We start from the raw sequence: 26,254 nt of genomic DNA, 5'->3' as shown, positions 1-26,254 counted from the left end.
TTGATGATACCAGCCCAAACCAGTACTCCACCTCCACCTTGCTGGCGTCTGAGTCGGACTGGAGCTCTCTGCCCTTTACCAATCCAGCCACGGGCCCATCCATCTGGCCCATCAAGACTCACTCTCATTTCATCAGTCCATAAAACCTTAGAAAAATCAGTTGAGATATTTCTTGGCCCAGTCTTGACGTTTCAGCTTGTGTGTCTTGTTCAGTGGTGGTCGTCTTTCAGCCTTTCTTACCTTGGCCATGTCTCTGAGTATTGCACACCTTGTGCTTTTGGGCACTCCAGTGATGTTGCAGCTCTGAAATATGGCCAAACTGGTGGCAAGTGGCATCGTGGCAGCTGCACGCTTGACTTTTCGCAGTTCATGGGCAGTTATTTTGCACCTTGGTTTTTCCACACGCTTCTTGCGACCCTGTTGACTATTTTGAATGAAACGCTTGATTGTTCGATGATCACGCTTCAGAAGCTTTGCAATTTTAAGAGTGCTGCATCCCTCTGCAAGATATCTCACTATTTTTGACTTTTCTGAGCCTGTCAAGTCCTTCTTTTGACCCATTTTGCCAAAGGAAAGGAAGTTGCCTAATAATTATGCACACCTGATATAGGGTGTTGATGTCATTAGACCACACCACTTCTCATTACAGAGATGCACATCACCTAATATGCTTAATTGGTAGTAGGCTTTCAAGCCTATACAGCTTGGAGTAAGACAACATGCATAAAGAGGATGATGTGGTCAAAATACTCATTTGCCTAATAATTCTGCACTCCCTGTAGGAAACAGTATATGTATAGACAGAGATATTAACTACTGGCCATCGTCAGTAGGTAGTTATTTTTCCACACAAAGAGCGTTTCTTGACTTGCATATATCTTTGGCACCATTCCAAAAAAAGTGTGCCAGTAATTCTTGTTATGCACGGAAAGTTTTGGGGTAATGTGTCAAATATGGCCTAGTCAAAGGGGAGGGGTAACAAAAACGTGCATTTCCCATGTTAATTCCCATAGGAGTTTTGAACCTGGCCACAGCCCGAAGCTTTTGGTACGCAGATTACGCTTTTCGTTATTTAGTGTAAATCCGTTCAGTCGTTGTTGAGAATTATAAGGAAATCTAAGTTTGCATACAAGGGCCCATGACGACTTCATGAATAATAACAAGCTCATGCAGAGATCTACAGAGCTCTGATTAGCTTCCAAAAATTCAACCAGGAAGTGTTGGCAGCCACCTTGGGAGTCGGCTTCAGCAGAGTCCCATACAAAAAAAAAAAAAGAAAGAAAATGGTCCAGTGTAGGGACACCCTTACCCCTTAGCTCTGGTGCTGGGGTCCCAGAGGCACCCTGCCAGAGCGAAAATTCACTTTTTGTGTTCCATAGCAAGGTTGTTGAAACATCACAGACCCCAATGCACTGTCTGAGCGGCAGACAAAGCCACTCAGACCAATCCTGGTGCTGCTCTCATGCTACGTGTAGCATGAGAGCAGCACCAGGATTGTTTGGGGGAAACCTGTGCTGGTGTCCCGGTGACTGCTGGGACCCCATCAGGAGAGAAGAGGAGTGAGGTGGCTGGCAGCGGCAGCAGGACAGGTACGTTTTTTACATTGTTATTTTATTATTTCCCCAGTCCCTGCCTTCTCCCATCCCCCTCTTGAGATTTACGGTGGCAGCAACTGCCTCCTAGGGCATTCTTACACCCCGGGGACCACCCCCTTGCAGAGGCTTATTAATGTTATCATGCGGGCGGGCCGAGGGCCCCAGGGATCGCCACCTCCCTGGGGCTTAATTTACATCATATGGGGGGAGGAAATGCGGCCCCCCTGCACCCCGGGGACCGCCACCTCCTCTGGGATTAATTTACATTGTATGCAGGGCTCCCTCACAGCCCCCTGGACCACCACCTACCTAGGGCTGAATATAAATAATAAAGGGGGCCTGTCAAAGACCCCTGCCCCAGGGACCCACACATCCCTGGGGATGTTTAAAGTTGGAGGGGAGCTGCGTGGCCCCACGCGAGGAGACATAGATGGCCCTGGCGTCTGCCACCACCCAGGGCCGGCTCCTGCTGTGTCCCAAGGTGCCCACCCCCAGGACATGGCTGTTTGCTCTGACTTGATGGGAGCTGATAGCTCTCGCCAAGTCAGAGCAAATACTCTGCTCACAGAAAGTGAGATCTGTAAAACAACTCTCACTTTCTGTAAGTGGAGGTTTCCTCTGGTTACCTGCCCACACACATGAGGGCAGGGAAACAGAGGAAACGATTGCTCTCACAGACAGGGAGCTGCATCTTTAGCAGCTTCCTGTCTTTGACAGCAATGCCATCTCCTGCAGGAGGCGGGGAACTGGCTAGGACCACAGGGGCCTTCAGGCTCCCTCCCGCAGTCCGATTGCACACTGGGTGCCCTGGAGGGTACCCAGAAGACATGACTGGGCCCTGGAGGATGGGATCCCCAGGCCAAAATTGGCTGGGAAAGGGGGGGCCGCACGACCCACCCTCCTCTCCCCAAAAATGTTAGATTGTAAGGCCGGACCCCAGGGAAGGTGGTTCCCAGGGCCAAATTAGGCTAGGCGTGGGGGGCTGTGAGGCCCCCTCCCAAAAAATAAAAAAACATATTAAGGCCAAGTTCTGGGGTATGGGGTCCCCAGGGCCAAAATCAAAAGTGGATGCTGGACTTCTTAAAGGGGAAGCTTCTTCAGACTCTCACCCTGGAGACACCGCTGAATCCCCCCTGCTGTGTGGGAGTGCACTAGGGCACCTACCTGGTGCTGCCTCTTACACCCTATCTAGAGGACTCGGCAAGCCATAGCCAACAGTGGCTGACTGTCCCTCTTTGGTCCTGGGGATCCCATAGAGGTTCACTGAGGCAGTGTGGCTACTAGTGACGTCCCGCCTACAACCAAGGGTACTACAGCCATGGATTACAGTGCTTGACTACCCTCTGCAGGGATGACTTCCACTGTCGCCATCAGGAAACCCAGGACGAGGCTGCCACGGGAGAACACCACTATCCTCCGCCTCAGTTCCCAGAGAAGACAGATGTCCCACCAGATTCCATTCACCTCCAGCTCGATAAATTCCTTGCCGCCACTGGTGACATGAAAGAGACACTCCAGCAGATATTAGTGCAGTATCCATGGGCTTAGGACTACTAGAAGTGAAGCACCACAAACTGAGCGATCATGTTAAATAGGTGGAGGCCACAATGGAAGTAATGCACCCTGAACACTGGTGGGCAGAGAAACAACCCTTGCAGAAAAATACAAGTCCTGGAGTACAGGGAGGAGGATGCGGAGGGCCGTAACCACTGTAATAATATCTGAGTGGTGGGCTCCCAAAAGGAGTGGACAGAGATGACAGAGTCACCTACTTGGGAAGATGGCTGCAGGAGGAGATGGCCCCTGGCCGCCCCCTGGTGCCTGGTAGACCGCCACGTCCAGTGGTGGCCAAACTGTTGCACTTCCTAAACACAGATACGATACTCCGGAGGGCAAAGACCTCATTCCCCTCCACAGTAGACAATAGTAAAGTCCCCTGACTTCACGGCTGCAGTATAAGCAAGGAGAGGTTCTTTCCTGGAGGAGAAGGAGGCACTTAAGGAGGAGGGTCTGCAGTACTCCCCGATATTCCCTGCCAAGCTGAGGATCGTCTTGGATGACGAAACACACTTCTACAAAGACCAGAGGCATCTCGGGAGTGGATTGAGGCATACAAGGCAGGTACCTTGCTGCTGGCGAGCAGACGCCGCCGGGTGGCCCTGAGAAACAAAGCAAAGAAGCACCTGAGGAAGTAATTGAGAAACAGCAACCTTAGTTGGCTGACGTCGTCCCAAACAGAGCAGGAATGAGCAGCTGCACTTCTGACCATTGACGGATCCCTGGGAGCAGTTGTGGGGGGGTGAGCCTTGATGTGAGCAGGGACGCAGGGAGGAGTGGGAGAGCCCGGACCGTCCTTACAATGGAGCTGTGCCCTTTGCTGATCCTAGATTGATTCCCCTGGCAGGCGCAGGCCTGCCTCCCTCCGCCTCCTCCCCACCGGGGGTGATGCGGGCGACTCTGCCCCTTCAAGACCTCTCTTGCAAGATTCTCTTCCCTGGAGAGCCACCAGACCCTTGTAGTACCTCTCTTGGCTCCCTCCCCTATACCACAGAACTTTTAGTTACTTAAAGAACCCCCTGGACAGATGTAACATTTTCATTAAGTTTGGTAAAGTTCCAATTTTACTGGCTGCTATTACATACACCATCGACTGAGAACCTCAATATAGCAATGGGCTGGAGAATAAGAGACAATCATACAGTTACTGATGATACTGTCACACAGAACAGTGCTGATACATAAGCTGGGAGGATTTAGACGTAGATGACTGTGAAGGAATTGTCTAATATGGAGGTTTGGAAATGGAATTCTGAGGCAATCATTACAAGTCTGGCAGTCCTAGGACCGCCTGACTTGCGGTGGCAGTCAGACCTCCGCCATTGCGGTGGTCTGACAGCCACATTATGACCGTGCTTCGATCCCAGGCAGTGCCTCTTTTTCGCTTGACGATGGCCTGGCGGTTCTGGCAGTCTTAATCCACCAGGGCAGCTGACGGCATGGCGGTGCCGGCGGTCTTAATCCACCAGGGTGGCCCTGAGAAACAAAGCGGACTCCAGTGTCCGCCAGCTTTTGCATGCCAGTTCCACCGCCATGCAAAGGCTGGAGAAGATGGGGTGCCGGGGGCCCCATGCGGGCCCCTGAACTGCCCATGCACCTGGCATGTTGTGGTTTCCCGCTGGGCCAGTGGGAAACTCATAATAGGGCCAGTGGGCGGACATCTGAACTGGCGGTCTTCTGACCTAACGATCTTGGCGGGCAGCCTCTGCCTCTTGCCAAACTCGTAATGAGGCCCTCAGTGTTAAGATGAAACCCTCAGCCCAAGAACTGAAAAGGACATAGAAGGATAAACACTATATTAGTGCGGTATAGTTTATGCTTCGGGCACCAGCCCATTTGTATTGTTTCTGTCTATATGCTATCATACCCACTCTCACACCCAGAGACAGCCTCTCACACCTACTGCACACCCAGAGAGCAGTCCCTGCGGCCAACTCCCACCGCACACTGCCAAAGGCTGTGCGCAGTGTGGGGTTGGGTGGTTAGGGGGGTTGGCCGCAGGGCCTGGCCCTGTGGCCAACCCCCGCTGCGTGTGGCCTAAGGTACCTATAAACTGCGCCCGCCATGCAGTGCTAATTACCCCAGATAATACATCACTCATGACAACTTTTATAATGTCAATAAAAATATCAATGAATCATTAGAAGTAAAATTATTGAATAAAAAACTCAGCATGGCGGGGCGGGAGTTTTTGTTACCTTAAGCCGTGAGTTATAGTTACTTGAAATAACTCTAACTATAACTGCTGAATTTCCCTGGTTTTGTGCAAGTAAATTCAGAACCTAACTATAACATCCCTGTAACCTTTAGTTTTTTAAGTGAATATATATATATAAATATGTATATAGATATATTTCTATGTGTGTGTGTGTGTGTGTGTGTGGTCGCCAGTAGGTACAGTTAGGACCTAATTTCCGTAGGATAAGTATTTTTTGTGTGCTAATTACTTTGTCGCAGTTTGATGAATCTTCACAAAATGTTCAAAACTAGCTTGCAGCTCACTTCAGCTACTGTGTGAATAGTTTTGGGGTGGTCCTTCAAACCGGAGCTGGGAAAAAGAGGGGGGGGTCCTTAAATGTATCTCTCCATACAATCACACCCACTTACACACCCAGTAACACACCCACAGAACCACTTGCACACCCATACAGTCACTCAGACACCCAATCACACAACCTCAAAACCACTCACACACCCACTCACAGACCCATACAGCCACTCATATACCCACTCACAGACCTACAAAACCACTCACACCCACACAGCCACTCATACACCTATTCACACAGCCATTCCCACGTCCATAGACAATCACACACAATCACACACACACACACTCACACACCATTTACACACCCATACAATTACTCATACACCCATTAACACAACCCCTCACACACCCACATTAGTTAGGAATTAAGATTTAAAAAAGCCTTCAACTTTACTAAAAAAACAAAGGTTACTGGGATGTTATAGTTAGGTTCAGAATTTGCATGCACAAAAACATAGATATTCAGCTATGCTCTAGCTGGCCTGCAGTTTAAATATTCTGCACTGGCACATGGCAGGTAATAAAGCACTTGCCACATAGGAAAAGCTTATTTTTTTTATATATTGATAGGTCACCCCTTAAGGGTGCCCTGTAAACCCATAAGGCAGGGTGCATATACATAAAAATAGCACACATTACATAATGGGGTTAATGTACCCTCAAAGTAAAACAAAAGCAAAAAGCTATTTCACTCTGTAGGTCTGGATAAACCTTTCCCTAGGAGGTCTAGGTATAATTAACATCTTTATTTTCCACCTCCCCTTATAAAAGGGATAGAAAGTGCTTCAAAATTTAGGGCCTCATTTACAAGGATACATTTACACTGTTGTCTAAGTTCATGTTTATACTTGCTGAAGTAACTTTACTACTTTTTGGTATACACAAACTACAATTACTTTTACTACTGGTAATATTTCTAGTTGTAAGCTTACAGTTGTAGGACCTGATTCATAAAGGTAATCTTACACTTTTGTATTATTTCACACTTGCTCTGGTAACTTTAGTACTTTTTGGCATCCAGAAACGACAACAATAATGATAATACTAGTAAGATTACTAGTTACACTCGTAGTTTGTGAGTACCAAAACAATAGTAAAGTTGCTAAAGTTACATTGTGAATCAGGCCCTTAATGAATCCGGTTCACAAAGGTAAACTTACACATTGTATTAAGTATACTACTGTTTTGGTATGAACTAACTACAAGTGTAATTTTATTACTACTAATTTTACTAGCAGTAAAATTGCACTCATAGTCTGTGAAAACCAAAAAGTAACCAAAAAGTAATAAAGTTACTACAGCAAGTGTAAACTTCAACACAAGTGTAAGTTTACCTTTGTGAATGAAGACCATTGTTTTTAAAAAATCTGATTTAATGGTGAAACTTTGTAAACTTTTTTTACTTTAGACTGTATAAGCCTGGCTTGAATCCAGATCAGCCACTTATAACTCTTTTAGAAGCTGAAATGCACATCCTTGGGAGGGCGAATTAACAACCAGCCTCAGAGGACAATGGCTTGCCTTCAGGCCCAGGAAAGGCCAATGGGTGTTTACTACTGACCGTTTAGCCTGGACTAGCTATCTGGGAGTTGACAGGAACAGTTGGCAGAACATAGGGCAGCTTTATCACTACCTCTTTGGAGTTGGAAATACTAAGGAGTGCATCTAATCAGACTCAGGACCCTCCTAGACCGTTAGACCCTATTAACAGTAGGATGAGAAACATTTTTTGACGATGTCAGTGGCCATGAAGATGAAAGCAGATCTGCCTTATGGCAGCTGGTACCTGATATTTTGAAACATGGGATTCTGGGTAATGAAGCACTGCAAAAGGAGAACAGGGGCTGTGAGAAATGAGTCCAGATTGGGTGGTAGACTTTATCCAATTGCTGGCTAATGCACAGAATACATTTGTACCTCAACCACCTCCTCTGCGCATGGGAAAGCTCTATTTGAAAACAAAGGTCCGGCTAGAGGAAAAATTTTGACTTCTTACTCCTGCTGGAAAAAAGGACTCACACAATGACTCATGGACTACTAAAGCCTGCTGCCATCCAGGGACTGGAATTGCTTTTCACGGGTCAAGTAGTGACTGCCTGTTTACCTGCTTCAGGGACACATAAAGCAAGTCTCCTGACCCCTAGAGTGCCCAGCTGACTAAACAGTGAATCCTGCAGAAATCCTGGTTGAATAAGGAAGTGGTGCCCACAAGGCTGCCCAGAGGACCTACGAGCTGTAGAATTGACTAGAAGAACGTTTCTCAGCAGCTGGAGAATATGCTCCTGATTTAGAATTAGGCGGACAATTTACTCAGTCACAAATGTCCAGTCTACTTAATTACAAATGTATTATATCCTTTGAACTTGTTAAGATGGGTAGGAAAACCATAATTTTTGTGACAAAGTATCCACTAGCTAAACTCTAAATGAGGCTCAAGATTGAAAGTAAAACCTTTAACTGGGAAAACCTGCATGGTGTGTTCAAACTTTGTTACATAATGGTTGGCCTGAAATTGCACCAAGGGCCAGGCCACTGCAAACCTGATTTTCCATAGTGCTTGACTTTTTCTAGGCTCCTTTTGCCTTAAAATTTCAAAACCACATACTTAAGGCTCCCTGTAACCTAGTTTGATGGTCGTGATATATTTTTGCTCATTATATTTTTCTCAGTTGTTCTTTTTTTGTGTTCTGTTTTTTACTCTACATTTGTTGGTACTCCAAAACTATTACAAATTTGTCAGGGGTTTGCCTGCTGCTTGTGCCATAACTACCAGGGGTTGAGCAGAGGATCATAACTGTATTCAGACCTAATCAGAGTGAGTTTATTGGATTGGCAGGTGTACACCCGCCCAAATTAGTAATCCCATTTCTGACAGTGAGCAGTATGTATAATGTGCTTGTTTTTTTCCGAAACTGAATGGCCATTAATAGACTTTAAGTTCTGGTTTTAAATGCTTATCAACAGTTTGTCTCTCCTTACCCTTAATAGATGGCAGATAGTCAGCTCTAGCGATCACACAATACCCCTCATGCTACTCCATTTCTTAAAACATGTGAGCTTGTATAAACAGGTTAACATTGAAGGCCCCATTTACGAGTAAGGCCCTCATACACATATTTGATAGCTATTAAGCAAATCATATATTTGTGCTTTCTCTGAGCAATTTGTTTGCCTTTTGCCTGGTGTATTACATATATTAGTTGACAGTATAAGTTACTGAGGTCACAATGCACTCTTTTTGCCACACCAAAGGCATGCGCAAAATTGTTGCTCTCATCCAATCTGGACGTCTTAAATTCCATTTCATTGGATATTTACATCACTTGTCCCCCTTTTCCATGACCCTACTTGTGTTTATGAATTGTGGGTACACTGAAAGTATTGCATCCTGATACTGAAATTAGTTCCAAGGCCCTTGAATCCTGAACAGATAGCACATAAAAAGTGTGCAAGCAATCTAGGGCCTCAGTCTCCATTAGAACTCTGTATTGCAGCTTTGTTCCATGATAACAGTTACTTTTACAGTTGACTTATTATGTAGGCCTTTACCAAGGACTGATTACTGGCAAGACTACATATTTCATGCATCTGTTTGATCCTCAGCATTCAGAGCCTGCAAGAGATATGACCAATCTTGACTCATATCTCAAGACTCTGGGCTGTTACAGATGCACTTTTTTGGATGCCTTGTTATCATGTTGACCTTTAAAACGGTACAATGAAGGTTGGCTGCTATACCTGCCGCTCTGGCATCTCTAAGGTGTGAGCAACCAGAAAGGTGAGTTGGATTTGGTGACTTTTCTAACAAGGATGGTAGAATATCTTTCACTAATGCACTTAAATGCAAAATCCTACAATTTATTTATTTATGACAAAAACTGTGAAACAGATTGATCATATGTGTAGACACAAAAGTCAGAATCGTAGCCTAGAACATTCATCTAATCGTTTTAAACTCAGTGATTCTAAACTTATTTGAAAATCACAAGTTCTATTCAGTGTAGTAGGTATGACAAAGGTATTTACTTACTTATCACCATGTTTTGCCAAGAACATCTGTGCGGACTGTAAAGCATCTAATATCTGTTCTTGTTTGACTTCCATTTCTTCATTGGACATCTAAAAAATTAAAACATAAAACAATGCACATCAATATCTTACAGGCTCACAACAGAAACAGAAACATTGCCTTTTTCTACACACAGTCACACATTCCCTTTCTCTTTTCCATCACATTCCGCATAATTTAGTGAACCCTGTTGCATAATTTCCTCTCTTGCCGCATAATTCCAGTGGCCCTGGTTATGACTAACAACAAATATATTTTAACACACTGAAAGGATACATTTATAAACACTCAAATGCATCATTAATGTTGCAGGCTACTTTTATTTATTATATGTATTAACATGTCATTGTTTATATGGATGGTCTGTTGGTCTCAGCCCAGCAGAGCTTCTCTTGGATTTTCTCCTGCAGTTCAGCCAGTGGTGTTAGTGACGGTTACTGTAAGCACATGGTGGGTGCTCATGTCCTGAGTTGGAAACAACATTTACCACACAGTCATTACCACGCATTACCATATGAGTGGTAAAGACTTGCATGGTAAAGACAATGCATGGTAATAGCATGCTTGGTAATGGCATGTGTGGTTCCGTTATGCATCCTTCCTGAGATGATTATGTTCTGTTTGGTACAAGTTACAAACTGTGTTACTAAATATCAAATAACACATATCATTATGAAGATGTACGGATTTGCTTTTTGATGATGTGCACAGTGATAAAAGCAGCAATACTGCAGTCTGCCATTAGCATCACACTGAGCCTTTTTCTTGCTGATGATCCTCTGACAGGATTAGGAAGTCTGATGTTAAAGTCCTACTGAAGGGTAAAGTATGCTTAACATTGCAACACTGTGCTGGTGGTTTGGTCAACAGTGACTTGGTAATGTCAAACTCTGAACAACTGTGATCAACTGTGATTAAAGGAACTCTAGTCACAGGAATCAATGTGATTAAATAGGAGGCATAGGGAGCTTAGTAAGTGCGCTATTTTAAATCAACGGTGAGCTTATAACATATTTTATTTGATGAAGACTTTGATAACCATGGATCAACAACCAAGTAATTTATATTTGAAGGTGGGACCAGCACTTTCAAGAGGAGGAAGATTTCCCCAAGGCAGGAAAAAAAAATTCATACAAGCTTTCCAGAATGGTACATTAATTGGGTTTAGGCAGAATATCGGAAACAAGAAATATTGTGGGGCAAAATATTGTGTCAAGAATATCGAGGACAAAAATATCATGAAGGTAAGTTTCTAAAGGTAAGCAAAGTTCTCCTCTATATAGTTCCACATTTATGCACTCTGACAATACATGAATACCTTCAAAGTATGTACAGGTGGTGAGGGCTGGACTGGGAACCCAAAGCAACCCTGACAAATTTTGTCAGAGTGTATAGCATGTAAGCCTGACCACTACAATAGGGCTTGGGGGGGTTCTCTCCCCCAAGAAAATTTGGGACAAAAGGGCAAACACAGTGCATTCTATAACACACCTTTCATTATATATTCAAATGTATTAGTTTTAAAGTATAGTAAATGACTAACTTGCAGTGCACCACGAAGAAGCGATCTTTATTGGGGATCTTCCAAGACCGGACTGGCCATACCGAGCATCAGGCATTTCCCCAGGAGACTGGAAGGGTAGGAGATCGCTTTTGTTACTGGGGGCTGTTTTGTAGCAATGCAGCAGTTTTAAAAGCATTGCAGTTCCACGTATACTATAAAAGTGTCAAGATAGCTCTGGTGACTGATGTACCGGCTGGTGAGAGATCAGAGTTTTGTCTAGTGGCAGTTTTGACTCATCTAAGGTAGTACAGAGAGTTAATATGCCTACTGCAAAGAACTTCTACAATGCAGATCATAGAACAGTATTTTCTGTACAATGCTCAGTGGGATACTGCTTTCATCAGAGATCCTTTTGTTACTGTGCAGTTCATAAATTACAATCATATTCTAGCACAGAGAGCTGCATGGTAAAGGTTAGAATGTTATGCATTTTTTCTCAGTCTTTGATTATCCTAATTTTGTTAAAAAGGGTTTGTTTGAAATGAATAATTAGCTAAGTCCATCCTTACCCCTGTGTTAAATCAGATGCTAATTGTTCAATTGGCGGTGATGTTTATAGAGCACATCAGAAGAAAGAACACTGTATAGAGGGAATGTTGCATCTGCTCAAGATTTTTTGATTCAAAGCGATATTTATACATTCCCACATTCCCTTGTTTGTTACATTACCAGAGAACTCTAAACCTGAGGCATAGCCAGCACTGCAAATACGATCTCAGCACTCCACGGACACGTGCTGTACAGTTCAGAAGATGCACATACCTTCTGAACTATTAATGATGGTTATGCTTTCCTAGACCGTTATGACACTTTTTAGTTGGAGAGACCGAAAAATGAGTTAGTGGACAGAGGTACCCAAGTCTGTAAGAAGATGTACTCTATCCGACTTCTAGTATTCCTTCATTTTTGGGGCACACTTTCAGCTTACAACTGGGTGTGCATTATCATATGTGAGAGTGGGAAGCTGCATCACCCAACAACACATGCTGTTCTCTCTTGAGATGATGGAGAACGCTCCTTATGGAGAAGAATTTCCTCGACCTACATGGGATACATGTAGTGGCCTTAAGATGCTTCCAGCTAATGCGTGAATCCTCTCTGAAGCAGGAGCGAAAGTAAGGAGATCTACAGCTCGAGTATTTTGCCCCCGAATTCAAGTCAAATAGAAGTCACAGAGGCTGGCAGTGTCCTTTGGTCCTACATCTTGAATCTCAAGGATGTAGATGAAGTGGCAAGAGCCTTACATATATGCCTTGTAGGTGACACACTCCTTCTTGCAAGCACCGATTTATGTGCTGACTTTTGGCAGTTTGGGATGCGCTCGTGAGAAAGCTGTGCACCACTTATAGTACAGATTACCCGTAACAGTGTCTGGGGTGAGAAGTGAGGGAGAAAGTGCTGATACCATAGAAATGGAAATCCGCAGATAATTAGAGCAAGTGTTATACATATTTACTGTTCATAAGGGACCAAAGTATGGTGCATGCAAAGTGCTCACTCTTGTTCAACTGAGTAGAGTAACCAAGCAGCATTACAAATAATTTCAAAAGATTAAAGACATGTTCCTGAAATTCAAAAATGGAGGGAAGGTTTGTTTGTGCCATTCAGCATGGTTAAGTGCTACACACAAACACAGGTAACATGCATTTAGATAGAAGGTTGCGGTCAGAGACTTTCAAGACATTTGATAACATTACTCAGATGGATAGGACTGTGAAACCAATTGTGTTTATTTTTCTATGGAGAGTATAAAGGGGAAATTCTGAGGATGTTTAACAACTAGCATTATTACAGCTGTCTCCAGTACGTTTCCTGTAGTTGTCCTCATCCCCAGCGTTAGTTGTGGGTAGCTGCTTCATGCAATATCATACAGAGTTCTCCATCACCAACTGTTGAAAAATTTTATTAAGCGAAAAACTGAATCTGTAACTAACTTTATAATATTGGCAGAAGCTAAGCTCTGCAGGCCAATAAGCCCCTTGATTAGATGTGAAACGGATACAAATGTACTTGTTTCTTTATTAAATAATTAAAAAAAATAAAATGAGCTGATATCTTCATGAAGCCTCAGCTCAAGATGTGTTTTAATAGTCAATTGAGTTGATCCAAGCCATAAGGTATCATTCAATTCTGTATGTTAATGATAAAGTCCAGAATTACAAACCTATTCAAATGTACTTTATTTTAAGGTCTACCAAAGCAGTCTACTAAAGTTGTCTACTAAAGTATCCAAAAGCATAATTTCATTGGAGCAGAAAATGCATATTTTTTTACAGGGAAACGGTGTTCCCAGTAAAAAGACTGGAATAAGATCAGGGAAATTTTCGAACTGTAATAGAAATATCAGTTCCTTCCACAAAAACACCTTTTGAAAGTTTAAGGACTGAACAACTATAAAGGGAGGCATAGGTGTGGCATAGAATTGTATGAGGTTTGCAATGTTTACCTCAAATGACTCTACAAAAACACCACTGCTCTTGAAATGTATTGGAAACATACTGCCTTTCACCAAAATCACTTGCGCTCTTCCAGAGATCTCTACACAATGAAATATGCTTTAAATGACCCCTTGAATACACTTGAGCATGTCAGGTGTTATGACTCCTTGTGAAATGCAACATTAAAGCTGGGTCCAGTTGAGCAGAAAGTTATCACATGAGTTTTTGATTCTCATACTAGATAATGAAAACAAAAGAGTCTATTGTACTTTCAAATGGTGGTGATTTTATTGGTCTATATAAGCATTACATTCAGTAGATTGACAAAGTGAACCAGTTTACCACCTTTGCCTCACTGCTTTTCCAAAAGGAAAAGGTTTGTGATCTTCCATTTTGTAGAATGCAGTATTTTTTACCACTGTATTCTTTCAATATTGAAGTTGATGGTAAATGTACAAGGTAATTCTCTACATAAACTTTAATTAGGAAATATTTTTCAACAAGTTGGAGCACATCTATTTCTTAAAGTAAGACGTAACATATAGATGCCTCTAAAACGTGATATCAACTATCTGCAGTAATGCCCATACCATGTTATATCGAACAACCCAGATGTACAAAGCCCTTTTGCATTTCTTAATGGTCTGAATCGTATTTCGGGCCATTAAGAAATGCAAAATGGCCTTTTCTGATGTACAAAGGCCTTTAGGAAATTGCAATTTGCGATACCCACAATAGGAAATAGCAAATAGGGAGTACAAATTTGTGATTCCTATTCTAATGTACAAAGCATTTCCTAAATGTGATTTGGGCATTCAGGAAACGCAATTACCATTGACTGGAAGTCGATGTTAACCATGTGGAATTAAGATTTTTTTTTTTTTTTTTAAATTGCAATAGAACACACACATGCCACTTTGGTACATGTGTGCTCTACATGTGCACTACTATTTGTGGGGTGCACAAAGGAGGGGAGGGGGACTTTTGCCCACTAGCATCCTTGGTTTTGCATTCCCCAAATTTGTGAAATGAAAAAACAGCCCATTGACACAAATGCAATGGGATTCCTTATTTGCAAATTCCTAATAGCGTTTCCTACTCTGTAGGAATCACTATTAGGAAATCAGTATCTCTGTACATACCATTTAGCATTTCCTAAATTGCGATTTCTATGAAGTCGCTATTTAGGAAATGCAAAACTGCATTTCAGTACATCTGGCCTGTAATAATTTCTTTTATTCTGTTGCCCCATAACTGGGTCTGTGTTAATATGAGACACAACACGGCAGACACATTTAAATACCAATTAGTCCTCACTTAGCAAGAGGAAATCTGGATTGTAGTGTATATATACATGTGTTATTGTAATCACTTTAACCACCATTACATCTACTGATTACTGTCTAGCTCATGCAAATTACTCCCACTAGAGAGACTGTGGTCATTACTTCTAAAGATGCCAGATTGGGCAGATACTATTTCAGTTTTAGCTCTGTTATGGCACAAAAACCATTAGGAAGTCAATGTAAAGGGCGTGACTAAAGTACCGGTAATTGGAAGTTGGCAGTCCAAGGAATAACTTCAAACAATGTATAAATCCAAAATAAGGCATTGCTAAATTGTTGTGTCACCAGCTTCATGTTTTTATTGTTTTAATGTAGCACTATATGCACAATTAGAGTGGCGGCTCTGTGATTGAATAGCATAAAGATATTTCAGTAATTTGGGGAGGAACATGAGGGGTTTTTGGGGATTCTAAGATGGTAGCTCAAAAAGTAAAAAAATAAAATAAAAAAAAGGGTTAGGGTGCCTCCTTAAAGGAAACACATTTATGTGTTTTTCAGTTCTCCAGACAGTGTAGGTTTGAGTGTGTAGTAGTACTAGGCCAGTGGCTCTAGTTCAGCACCTTGGCTGGTGGGCCATTGTCTTGCTATAGTCTGATGTTTCTTTGTATAGATATTGCTTTGACAAGTTGGCAAAATGTCCCTGGTAATTGGTAGGCAACCACAGATGGTCAGGAAGTGTGTAACATATGTGATTCCAGCTGATAGGACCTATAAGTAGTCTGGTGTCTGCATTCTGGAAATTCTGCATAATATGGAAGTCAAAACAGGGGTGGTTTCTCTGTCAGGGCTGTGAGGCTGCGCCCCTCTGAAATTCCTACACATTCACATAAAAATATTAAATAGATTGATTTGTTTAGAGAAAGGCAGGGCTGACTGTTCTAAAGCCCTACATTTCCACTGTGGTCTATGGCAGTGTCCACCAGAGGCCAGTGACGCTTTTATTGTCATGATTTTGGGAGTCAGAGTCTTCATCTGTGCATGGGGGCAGCCATCTGTCATTAACAGGCATAGATCCCAGCCTTTCCCTATTTGTCACGGTACAGGAGTGGATGCAAGCATGTTTGATTCAGTGCCTTGTCTTCCGTAACCATAAGTGTTATAAAGCTAATCTTGTGCTATTTATTTTTGTACTGAGACGCCTTGTCAGGCTAACCACCCACATATGACACCCCAGGCCATGGGTGCAGATTGCTGGCTCCTTTAGAAGTGGAGCTGATATACTTATTCCTTTTGAAAATGTTCCAAATGTTGAGGAGGGTTCTTACTCTCTTGCAAAACGGATTCAGATATCCGAGTCAAGCGCAATGGGAGAAAAGTGTCCGTACAGTAAAGGCAGTTATCTGCTGTGTGGCGTTAAAACTGGCCCTATCTTCATGCCCTTAACATTAGTGACACAAACATGGATTGAGATGTGAACAATGAATATTAAGATGTGTTTAATGTGTGTCAGCCATTTAGTTTCTCTTATTTCAAATGTTTTACTTAATGTTGCATTCCCCAAGAGAGTTAGCCATTTCATCATGCTGTGTTTCTGCGCATTGTGTTACTCATGCATAGTGCATACTTTGACTTGTGCCAGGTATTTTTGAGGGGCTTTAATTGAGAATAGTGGTGATGAGGCTAAAGGCAAAGCAAAGTGCCTGACGGTAGGTTGGTCTCTCTTCAGAGCACACAGAACAATGGTCATGTATTGCAGTTGCAAATTAAATTCAGTGTAAATGTGTGTGAATTAGTTCGCCGAGGTCAAAATATTTAGAAAGCAAAACCGAAATGAAATAAAGTGCATAAATGTGAATGAGTGCCGTGTACGTTTGGGGTGGCAAAATGAGGAAGATGCGATGAAAAACATTCAGGGGAGATGGAAAAGAGGGTGCTGAAAAGGAAAGAGAGGAGGTTGAAAATGTGGAGATGGATGAGATGTGAAGAGGAAAAGGGCATACATATCTACCGTAAAGCACGCATATCTGAAGGCCATACTCCTTTCATAGGCCTCAATAATATTTAATACACAGACTTGCAATTCAGAATTGAAACAATTCCATTGTTGATTATTTATAACTATTTTTGTTACTCATTCATCTTAAACAGCTAACAATCATTGACAAGGCCAATAGTACAGACAGGTTTTAGGTGTATGTCAGTTGGTGTGTAATATTTCTGGATGCAATAAAATCTCAGAAAGAAACCAAATTTCAGACTGGGTGGCACACTATGGGAATCAAAGAAATGTATTTTACATGCTCCTTTTTAGAGAGACCCCCCTTTTTTCATCCCACTTAAAGATCTGTCTGCACATATTTCTGTATGATTGATTTCAGTCTGCAGCTGTGGGTGCTTCCTGATGCCTGGTTAGAGTATTTTCTTCCAAAGTTGATGCTGCATGGAGTGCAAGACACTGGGCAAGCACACACTTTAAATGGCCTGAAGTAGTCACGCTGTACAATTTGCTCATTACAGTAACTTGCATGTATTAATGCAGTAAGATTGGGCAGTTTTTAATGAATTTAGTATTTCAAGACTATACACTCCCACTGCTTATAAACCTTGCTTTCTCACTAAATTAATTTGCTTTCAAATGCACCATTTGTCAAACTCTTTTCAATTTTTTCTTGGAAAGAGGACTCACCGTGTGCCCCACGTTTGTCCAGCAACATAAAAGTTATACCCATCTTTCACGTTAATTCTGGATATCTATGGCATTGTGGAATGAAGGAATTCTGTGTAATTCTGGATAAGCAGAATAACTGAGGAATGGTAAATAATTAAACATAGAATACTGAGAAAATTCAGTCATCGATTTTAAAAATGCTACCTTGGCCAATTCATGATGACATAAATTTCCTATGGGACATGAGAGCGGAATGCATACTGTTAATTTGTAAACCAAAAAGGCAGCAGCAGAAAGGATATTTTTCTCATGAACCAGACACTGCACATCATGGTCCCTATTCCTTTGATTTCATTTCTTGTGACACTCCGATTAAAGGACTTTTTTAAACTCTTAACTTTCTTCTTACAGCACCCACTGTATATAGATCCCATGACTAAAGTGCTCAAAGTTAAACATTTGCTGGGGCTCATCTTTCAGACTTTCAATAGGTTACCATCAATTTTCAACTGGAATAGAGAAAGCATTCCATAAAATGCTTAAGTGTGCTGTATTTTACTAAAAACTTAAGGATGGCCTCACTGATATTTTCGAGGTAGAAACAGAAACTACCAACCTCCGAAATTGAGGATCTTTGAAACAGCACCAGTATCAACTCGCAATGCTTGCCCTGTAAAACCCACCTCACATGCTGCAACTAGAGTTGATTATCTCTATGTTTATAAACTGGAATATACTTCCAGTCATAAGTGCGACTCTATTGGATTTGGACAGGACTATGTCATTTAAGATAATTTGGGTGCATTTCGGGTATACCACCTACTTTGCAAATACACGCATGAGAATAGCGATGTGATAAAAGTGTTCGTAGCATGTTATAGTGATCAGTGTTTGCACTTGCTATTTGTTGTTCGGCGCCCATCTCGCTTGAAAGTAATTCTTTGTTCAAATTAAAGCACTGCCCATCTATTTAAATATTTCTCTGAATCACAGACTTGAGTGTCAGTAACAGGTACTAACACATCTGCCATGGTTAGTAACTACTACTGAGAAAATATATTTTCTTGTAAGTTCTACAAAACCTGAAATCACTACTCACCATACTAGTAGTTTTCAGGGTAATCATAGTATTTCAGATTAACAATACACCACCAGGACCTGGTTCTGCATTTTAATATGCATGTATCTCTAGATGAATGGAACAGTCAATGCAAAATGCTTTCAACCACACCATGACAATGGAAAAGATACAGGCCATGGGCGAGTGGTGACAATGGTAGTATGCCCAACAACAAAGCAGAAAGAGTCAACACCCTATCTTTTGAGATGATATTTCAGATAACTAGAAAACAGAGAAAATCATCTAGAGATTACATTCTTTCTTTTGTCTTTTTTCCAAGATTTTGTCAGGATTTTTGATTGAGGACTGTGGTGTAGATTGTTGCAGACCTATCTGTGTGCAAAACTGGTATAAATAAATTTAAGTATACCTTGAAACACGGACTTGAAAATGTACTGTCTTATTTGGCCATGTTCATTCATTAAACAGGAAAAACAAGGTTCAACTAACAAAATAACCTGAACATTTCTCTTAGGAAAATGACCATCAGCAGTATCTTCTGTTTAGTTTTTAAAGTACATCGTGACTGTAAACACAAAATAGTAATTTAATTAATATTTTTCTTTTATAGAACTTCTTTATTTCGAGAAGCTAAAAAATCAGTTATTTGTATTAGGTTGAAATTATCTGTAATTGTTTGGCAAACATTTGGGGCCAACACTATGGTGAGGCAAACATATATTTTTTAAAGATAATGCACATAAGAGACTAGTTGCATAGGCAGTAACCACTGACTTGTCACATTGATCTGTTTTATTTTAGGTAATATGACAGCTGCATAAGTGCTTTTCAAGTAATCAGCAATTTATTTTGCATTAATAATACTGCTGTCAAAGAGACATTTGCTTTAAGTATTGCAAATAACGTGCCCATGTATGACTACGTCCATGATGATAAAGTTGTTCTGGATCTTTGCAATTAACTTTCTATTGTAGGATTTTAATCTGAAAAAGCACTATAAGCATTTTTTACTTGTGCGGAAACAGTAAATTCCTTTTCATATCTTTTTAAGCCATAATGTCATATTTTTGCATACTAATGATACTGTTGATGATTCCACACAATGTGATAAATAAAACAAGCCACTCTGTATGGCTCCTCATAAACAAAGAAATGCAGGTTTAAGTGAGAGGATCACAAATTGAAAATAAGTGATTGTCTAAAATACATCTCTCTTAATAAACATCATAACTTCTTTTAAGCAATTGGACAAGAGGAAGCCTTTTCACTAAAACCTGCTCTTGCATTGTGCTTTAAATTATGTTTATGGTGGTTATTCTTGTGTCAGGTCATGTTATTTTGTCACAGTCATGTTATTGCCATAGTCACTTGATATCTAAACAAGACTGTGCTCTTTGTACATATAGCTGAGCTAGAAGAAGTTACATTTTTAATTATCTAATGCTTAGGCTGTTATAAGAGTCAGTGAGCTGCAGGCCTTAAATAGGTAAGATATGTCCGGTAGCAGGCAGAACAAACACAATTCTCTATGGTTCATGGAGACAAGGTGGCTTGTGACATAAAACTGTTATAATGTTTACCATTGGCAATTTGTATTTAATTACATTTGGGAGGAATGCTTAGTTTAGTATGAAAACATTTAGAATATTATCGCTGGTTTATTAGAGATCACACATACAGATTACGAAATGCATGTACGAGACTATCAAAAAGCAATCTTACTGGTCGAAGCTATCTCTCTTTGCTTTTTATATGTCAATAGATCATTGATCAAAAAGCCTGACATCCCTTAACTATCACAGTGTTTACGTATAAGGTGGTGCAAAGCAATTTCTGGTTACAAAAGTGACCAATCCCCCTCTTTAAGCCAATACACAAACATCTATTTTTCAAATACGTTGAATGATATGGTGAAAAAGGTATATAATGCCAATTATATTCCATTAGAAATAATCCAAAAACAATGAAAAGCATGAAGATAATCATTTATCTTGTACAATTTTATTGGATTAGAAGGGCAAAAGCTGTTTTGAAAAGTAATGATGGAGAGCCACAGCTCAAGTAGGTTTTCATAGGGCTGCTTGGAGTGCACTATTGCTCTTATTGAGTAATTTTCCTCGTGGTATCCCTCCATTGGATTATCTCTCTTTCACTCAAAATTGGATGTCGTCCTCAGCATCTTCAAAACGGCCCTCCAAACCAAGCACCACCTGATTCAATCTGAAATAATTTGTGTTCACTGTGGCTCCATTGTCAACCTCAAGAACACTGGTTAAGCCTCTAATGTGTTGTAGATTTAAATGTATAATGATCATCGGAATTTCTCGCTCACCATCTTCTTACGAATAATTAGTGTTATTAGCATCTACCTGATACCACATATGTACCATTTGATTTAATTTTAATACAGAAATTCTGCTTCAAATATTCAATCAAAAATAAATGAAAATGGAAATATTTAATTTTTTCACAAATGTAACAGCATCTAGTGTATGCAAACATATTGTAATAATATGCGTTTTTCTATGACTAACTTAAGCATCTCTAGTTAATGTAATGCAGATTTAAAGACTGTGTAGTGGAAGTGCTATTACATAAAAGGACGAAGAAGGTGGACATGGACTCCAACGATGGCGTCTGATGAACTGGAATATGAATCAAAGTTAATTTGAACCCTTAATGTTTTGTAGAGGTATCCTTAAATCAGCAACATGTCCATTTAAGAAACAACTCTTAATACCTGGTGCAAAGGCATGGTTGCCCTTCCATCATGTTCTCCCATGCCTTGCGTCTTGGGGGCATTTCCTACTCCTTGCATCTTCTGGACATTGCTGACATTTGACACCCAATTCAGTAACTCCTTTGTTTTCCCAATATGTTCTTTTTTTTCATCTGCAACTGATTTCTGGCAATGCATTTGTGAGAAAATTCAATTCAATAAAAGTAGTAATATTTTCAATCGTCAGCAAAATATTAACATGTTTACAGTGACAAAAAATGTACTGACACCAAACTTTCAAATGGAGAGAAAGAACTTGCATGCTAACTTTTCTATTAATCAATAGAACTAATAGCACTCTTATGTAGAAAAATATGTTGTCCAACAGGATGTAAACCACAGTCATCTAAGACATTTGAATCAGAGTGGAAAACAAATTAAAAGAAATGCCACAGGACACCAGATCACATACAAAGGTAACAAATCTCTGCACTAGAAGCCAGTAAATGTGAACCATAACTTTATTCACAAAAGAATAACAATTAGTGGAGGTATTGCCTTTGCATTAGCATTGCACTTTAAGATCATGATTGACATAATGTGGAACTTGCACATATAGGTACACTTTTTTCACTTAAATTAAATACAGAAAACATCTGTTAAACCTTGGAGAACTTTGAACAGAGCAAAGAGAAAGCTGTGAGAACTGGCTTGGGCTTGAAGAGACTTGTCCAAAGCTCAGTGAAAAAGCAACTGGGATAATATCACATACATAAGTTTACAGGTGTGGGAGCACACACACACACATAAACAGACAGAGGTGCAGTGCATAGCCGCGAGCCTGCATTTAGGCCCTAATTAGGACCCTGGTGATCCGACCGTCAGACAGCCAACAAAGCTGTTGGGAGGACGTCGCCAAGTTGGCAGAATCACAACCGCCGTATTAGGATGTTATTGCTGTGCTGGATGGCGGATGCAGGGCGGGGGCATTAGCTTCAGCTCTAAGGGAGAGCCGAGGCCAATGCTCATGTGCTCATGGGGGGACCTCGGCACTGCTCATGATATGGGAATGGGTAGTCTAGGGGCCCCTTGTGGACCCGTCTTTGCCTTTGCACCAGCTGGCAAAGGCCAGCAGAAAGGCAAGTTGGGATCAGCACAGTAGTGATGACATCAGCACTGCCGTGCTTGACCGTGCCTTTCCGCACTACTGTAACTGCAGGATTTCTGATATTGGCGGTTGTGGCGGTCTTGTGGTGGTCCGAGTGGTGGTCCGACAGCCAGCTTCCAAATCTGGAGGTCAGACCGCCAAGGATGCAGTGGTTTGACTGCCACCACAGGTACGGAGGTCCTATAGCAACTGCAGTGGTAATCAGGCCCTTAATTTGGCTGCACAATGCCTCTAACAGAGTGCCTTGGACATAAAGATGAATGTAAGCCCACAATGATTGGGTAAGAAATCTTAGAGCTCTGGAAAGCTGTAAGATAAAGTATGCAGGTGTCAAAAAACTAAATGTAGAGAACCAGCATTTCTGATTTTGACAAACTTATTATTAATACAATGCATGCTCTGTCTCACAGTGAAGGTCTTCCATTGGACCTGAGTTGTATCATGGAAACAGAAACGAGTTTGCCCATACCTGATTTACTTAATTGAAGGTACTTCCACAACAGTGCTAGCTATGAGATGCACAAAATGGGAAAAATATGCACATCTTTCTATAATACAGCCTTAGTTGTCAGACATCTTTGAAAGGTGTCCACCTAATGCCTTAAATAAAATAATTTTCCTTTCTGGATCAGCTTACCTATCTACCTACGTACAGGGAATATAATGCCAGTTGCCTACAAAAGGCATCAAATAAAATTAAGAGAACAGCAGATTAAACAAGACTGCATTCAAATGAATCAACATTAGAAATACTGCACCAATGTTGATGCCTTTTCGTCCAATAGATCAACAGAAAGCAGCATTATAAGTTAAAATATTTATATATTGTAGCACAAACTTACAGAAGATAAATAAGTGTTCACAGAAATGTGATACATGCTTACTATCAATTAATATATGTATATATTAAAGGTTTTTCAAATTACAAAAATGGAGATAAGTATGTGAATGATTCTGAATTTCACAATGGAATTATCATATTGAAGGCTGTGAGTGTCACTACTGTATCACTGTCCAGGTAAGGGGTGTTGACTACAATGCTTGTGAAAGAGTGATATGGGAGACAGTAGAAATAGTTAAGGTTTTGAGGAAATAGTGGCTACTTTCATGTTTAGCAACAAGGAATATGATGAATTGGGCACAGTGAGGACTACTGCACTTAGTCAGATTGCCACCATAATACCCCAGTTGTTTTTAATTTGATTTTAGTAAATTCTATGTTGATACATTCAAATAAAGTCCATTACTGCATTGCAGTAATAAGAATCTGTCTATGGCACAGAAAAGAGGAGTTTTTGTTTCCTGGTGTACATTTTCTTTCATAGGAATAAGCAGGCAACTTTTTAGTCATGTTGTCCAGCTTAAAACCAGGAACAATTTGTGATGGTCATCAATAAAATTCAGGGCTGATTTTTTGTGAATTCAACTCTCCACAGGAGAACTTGCCTAAGACAGAAATTAAGGCATGTAGTTTCACCAGACCGCTAGCAAACTATTTATGGCAGGTGCTTACCCACTCTCTATTCAAGGTCACACCCAACCAAACACACAAGCCTAATATATTGAAGGTATCCAAGCAGCTCAACCACTTACAAGTCACTAAACCTCTCAACTGCTTCACCTCAATTACTTATCCACAATCCTGCCATCACCTACCCTCATTGCATTCACGTATCAACACTACATACATAGCTATTCCATCCAACCACCAATTACAGCCCCCTACCATTCTCAGCCACACTGTTTTACAAGGGAAACAAGGTATAGTACTGGACCCTCCTCATTCAGCAACGACCACTGGCTAAGAGGCACCCCTCTAGTTTATTCATGCTACTGGAATAGGCTGAGTCTGGACTGAGTTGGGAATGCGGTATCTACTTCTTGGCAGGCAAGTACAAACAATCTTGTCTGCTATAAAGTTAGACACAGTAGGCAATGTAGGACAACACCAAAGGACAGAACAGCATCAAATGATTATATAATCTCTGCCTGCTCCAAATCTGAATGCCAGTTACATGGGAGCTATACCTAAGAAGATATGCTCCATAACAAGGATGGACACTGAATACCTGACAGCCATCATTCATGGCTAGGGTAAAGTCCATCACAAAAGAGCACCAACATGTATGAAATGGCAGTAAATGTTTTTATATGTAAAATAAATAAAGATGAATCTAACTGAACAAACACAACTACAATAAAAAAGGAAGTATCTATTATAAAAAATGCTGGACAATGGGTAATAATAAGGTAAAGTACTAAAAGTGTATGTAAGTATTACTGAATAAACATGAGTTGCCCAGTCCACTGGTTCAAATTGGGGTTTTACAAAGTTTAAGATAAGGCCGAGCACAAGTAAGTAAAAATGTTTTTAAAAAGTCTCAGGCCTGCCAAGGAAGTGTTTCACTTTAGATAAGCTTTATTGGTTTCTAGGCATTCATTGCTTGTGTATAATTTACTACATACTTTCTAAATTAAAAACAGTAAATTACAATTGTGGCATTGGCATATTACTTCAGGAGGCCACCCAATATTTACATGAAGTTCTAAACACAAAGATTGAAAAACAATGTGAAAGATATATAAAAAATTTGAATGGAACTCTCCGGAAACTATTATACATTATTTAATACATTCTGTTCATTCCTCCCACAAGCTTTTTTTCTATGGCCATTATTTTTTATGTAGTACATTCAACCAGCAGAGCCTAGTCCCTGTTCATTTCATGTTAAGATCATTTTAATGGTGTATTGGTTTACATAACCCTGCAGGCACTACTGAAACAATCTCAGACATGGAACTGATCTCATGCAGAAGGGTCCTCAAAACAGAGACAATTATTTTAGGAACCTTTCCCATAATTAGCTCAATTGCATCTCCAAAACCTTCTTCTTTTAAAAACCTGAGGCATAACTAAAAACTTTACAATACAGCCAAAAGGGGCAGTGTGATGTGGACAAGTAAATCCGATTTTACTAACAGAAGAAATTCAATGTTTAGAATGGTATGACCACTCCCCCCTTGGATTTTTCAGTCTGGAAGAGTTGCCTTTCAAACCTGAATACAATTTCCATTGCCCAAAGGACAAGAAGGTAATATTTTTTATTTTACCACTAAAGTTCCGGCGGTATAGTGGTACCTTGGTCAAGAGTAAAAGTGCCAATGGCACCTATAAGTCTCCCTCCTTGCCCAAGGGCACAGGATAGCACATTAAACATCATCTCTCACCTTGCCGGAGCGCAGAGATGCATTTTTTTCCCCATCCCTTACCTCTACTAATTGAAATCCCACCAGATCCCACCTTAACACACACCCATATGGCTTACAAATACACAACTGGCCTGAGAAGGCCAAAGAGGTCTTGGTCACCTTAACCCAGTTTCCTAATAACCCACCCACCTTGACCAAGGGTCAGGAAATGTACTTTTCCAGACAAATAGGTTTTTCCTATTGCTCACAGCTACCTTGCCCAAGGGCATAGGGGTTACAAAACAAAACAACCTGGGGCAATTCACAGATGCCCCTATGCCATTCCTGATTGTAACAGCCCCTTCACAC

The 26,254-nt window shown here is 41.0% G+C and overlaps 1 protein-coding gene across 9 annotated transcripts in view; it reads right to left on the bottom strand.

Moving 5' to 3' along the window:
- Nucleotides 1-26,254, bottom strand: part of DST (dystonin) — a 1,789,835-nt gene that overhangs the window by 628,408 nt on the left and 1,135,173 nt on the right. For all 9 annotated transcript variants that reach the window (XM_069235771.1, XM_069235778.1, XM_069235775.1 and 6 more), the window contains 2 exons: nt 21,550-21,714; nt 9,734-9,822 (listed from right to left, as the gene is read on the bottom strand). In XM_069235771.1, coding sequence (XP_069091872.1) covers nt 9,734-9,822; nt 21,550-21,714 — 254 coding nt within the window. The remainder of the gene's footprint in view (nt 1-9,733; nt 9,823-21,549; nt 21,715-26,254) is intronic.

The sequence above is a fragment of the Pleurodeles waltl genome, chromosome 5 (assembly GCF_031143425.1).
Source record: "Pleurodeles waltl isolate 20211129_DDA chromosome 5, aPleWal1.hap1.20221129, whole genome shotgun sequence".
NCBI lineage: Eukaryota > Metazoa > Chordata > Amphibia > Caudata > Salamandridae > Pleurodeles > Pleurodeles waltl.
The sequence above is the reverse complement of the archived record's forward strand: the minus strand, read 5'-3'. Positions and strand labels throughout refer to the sequence as shown.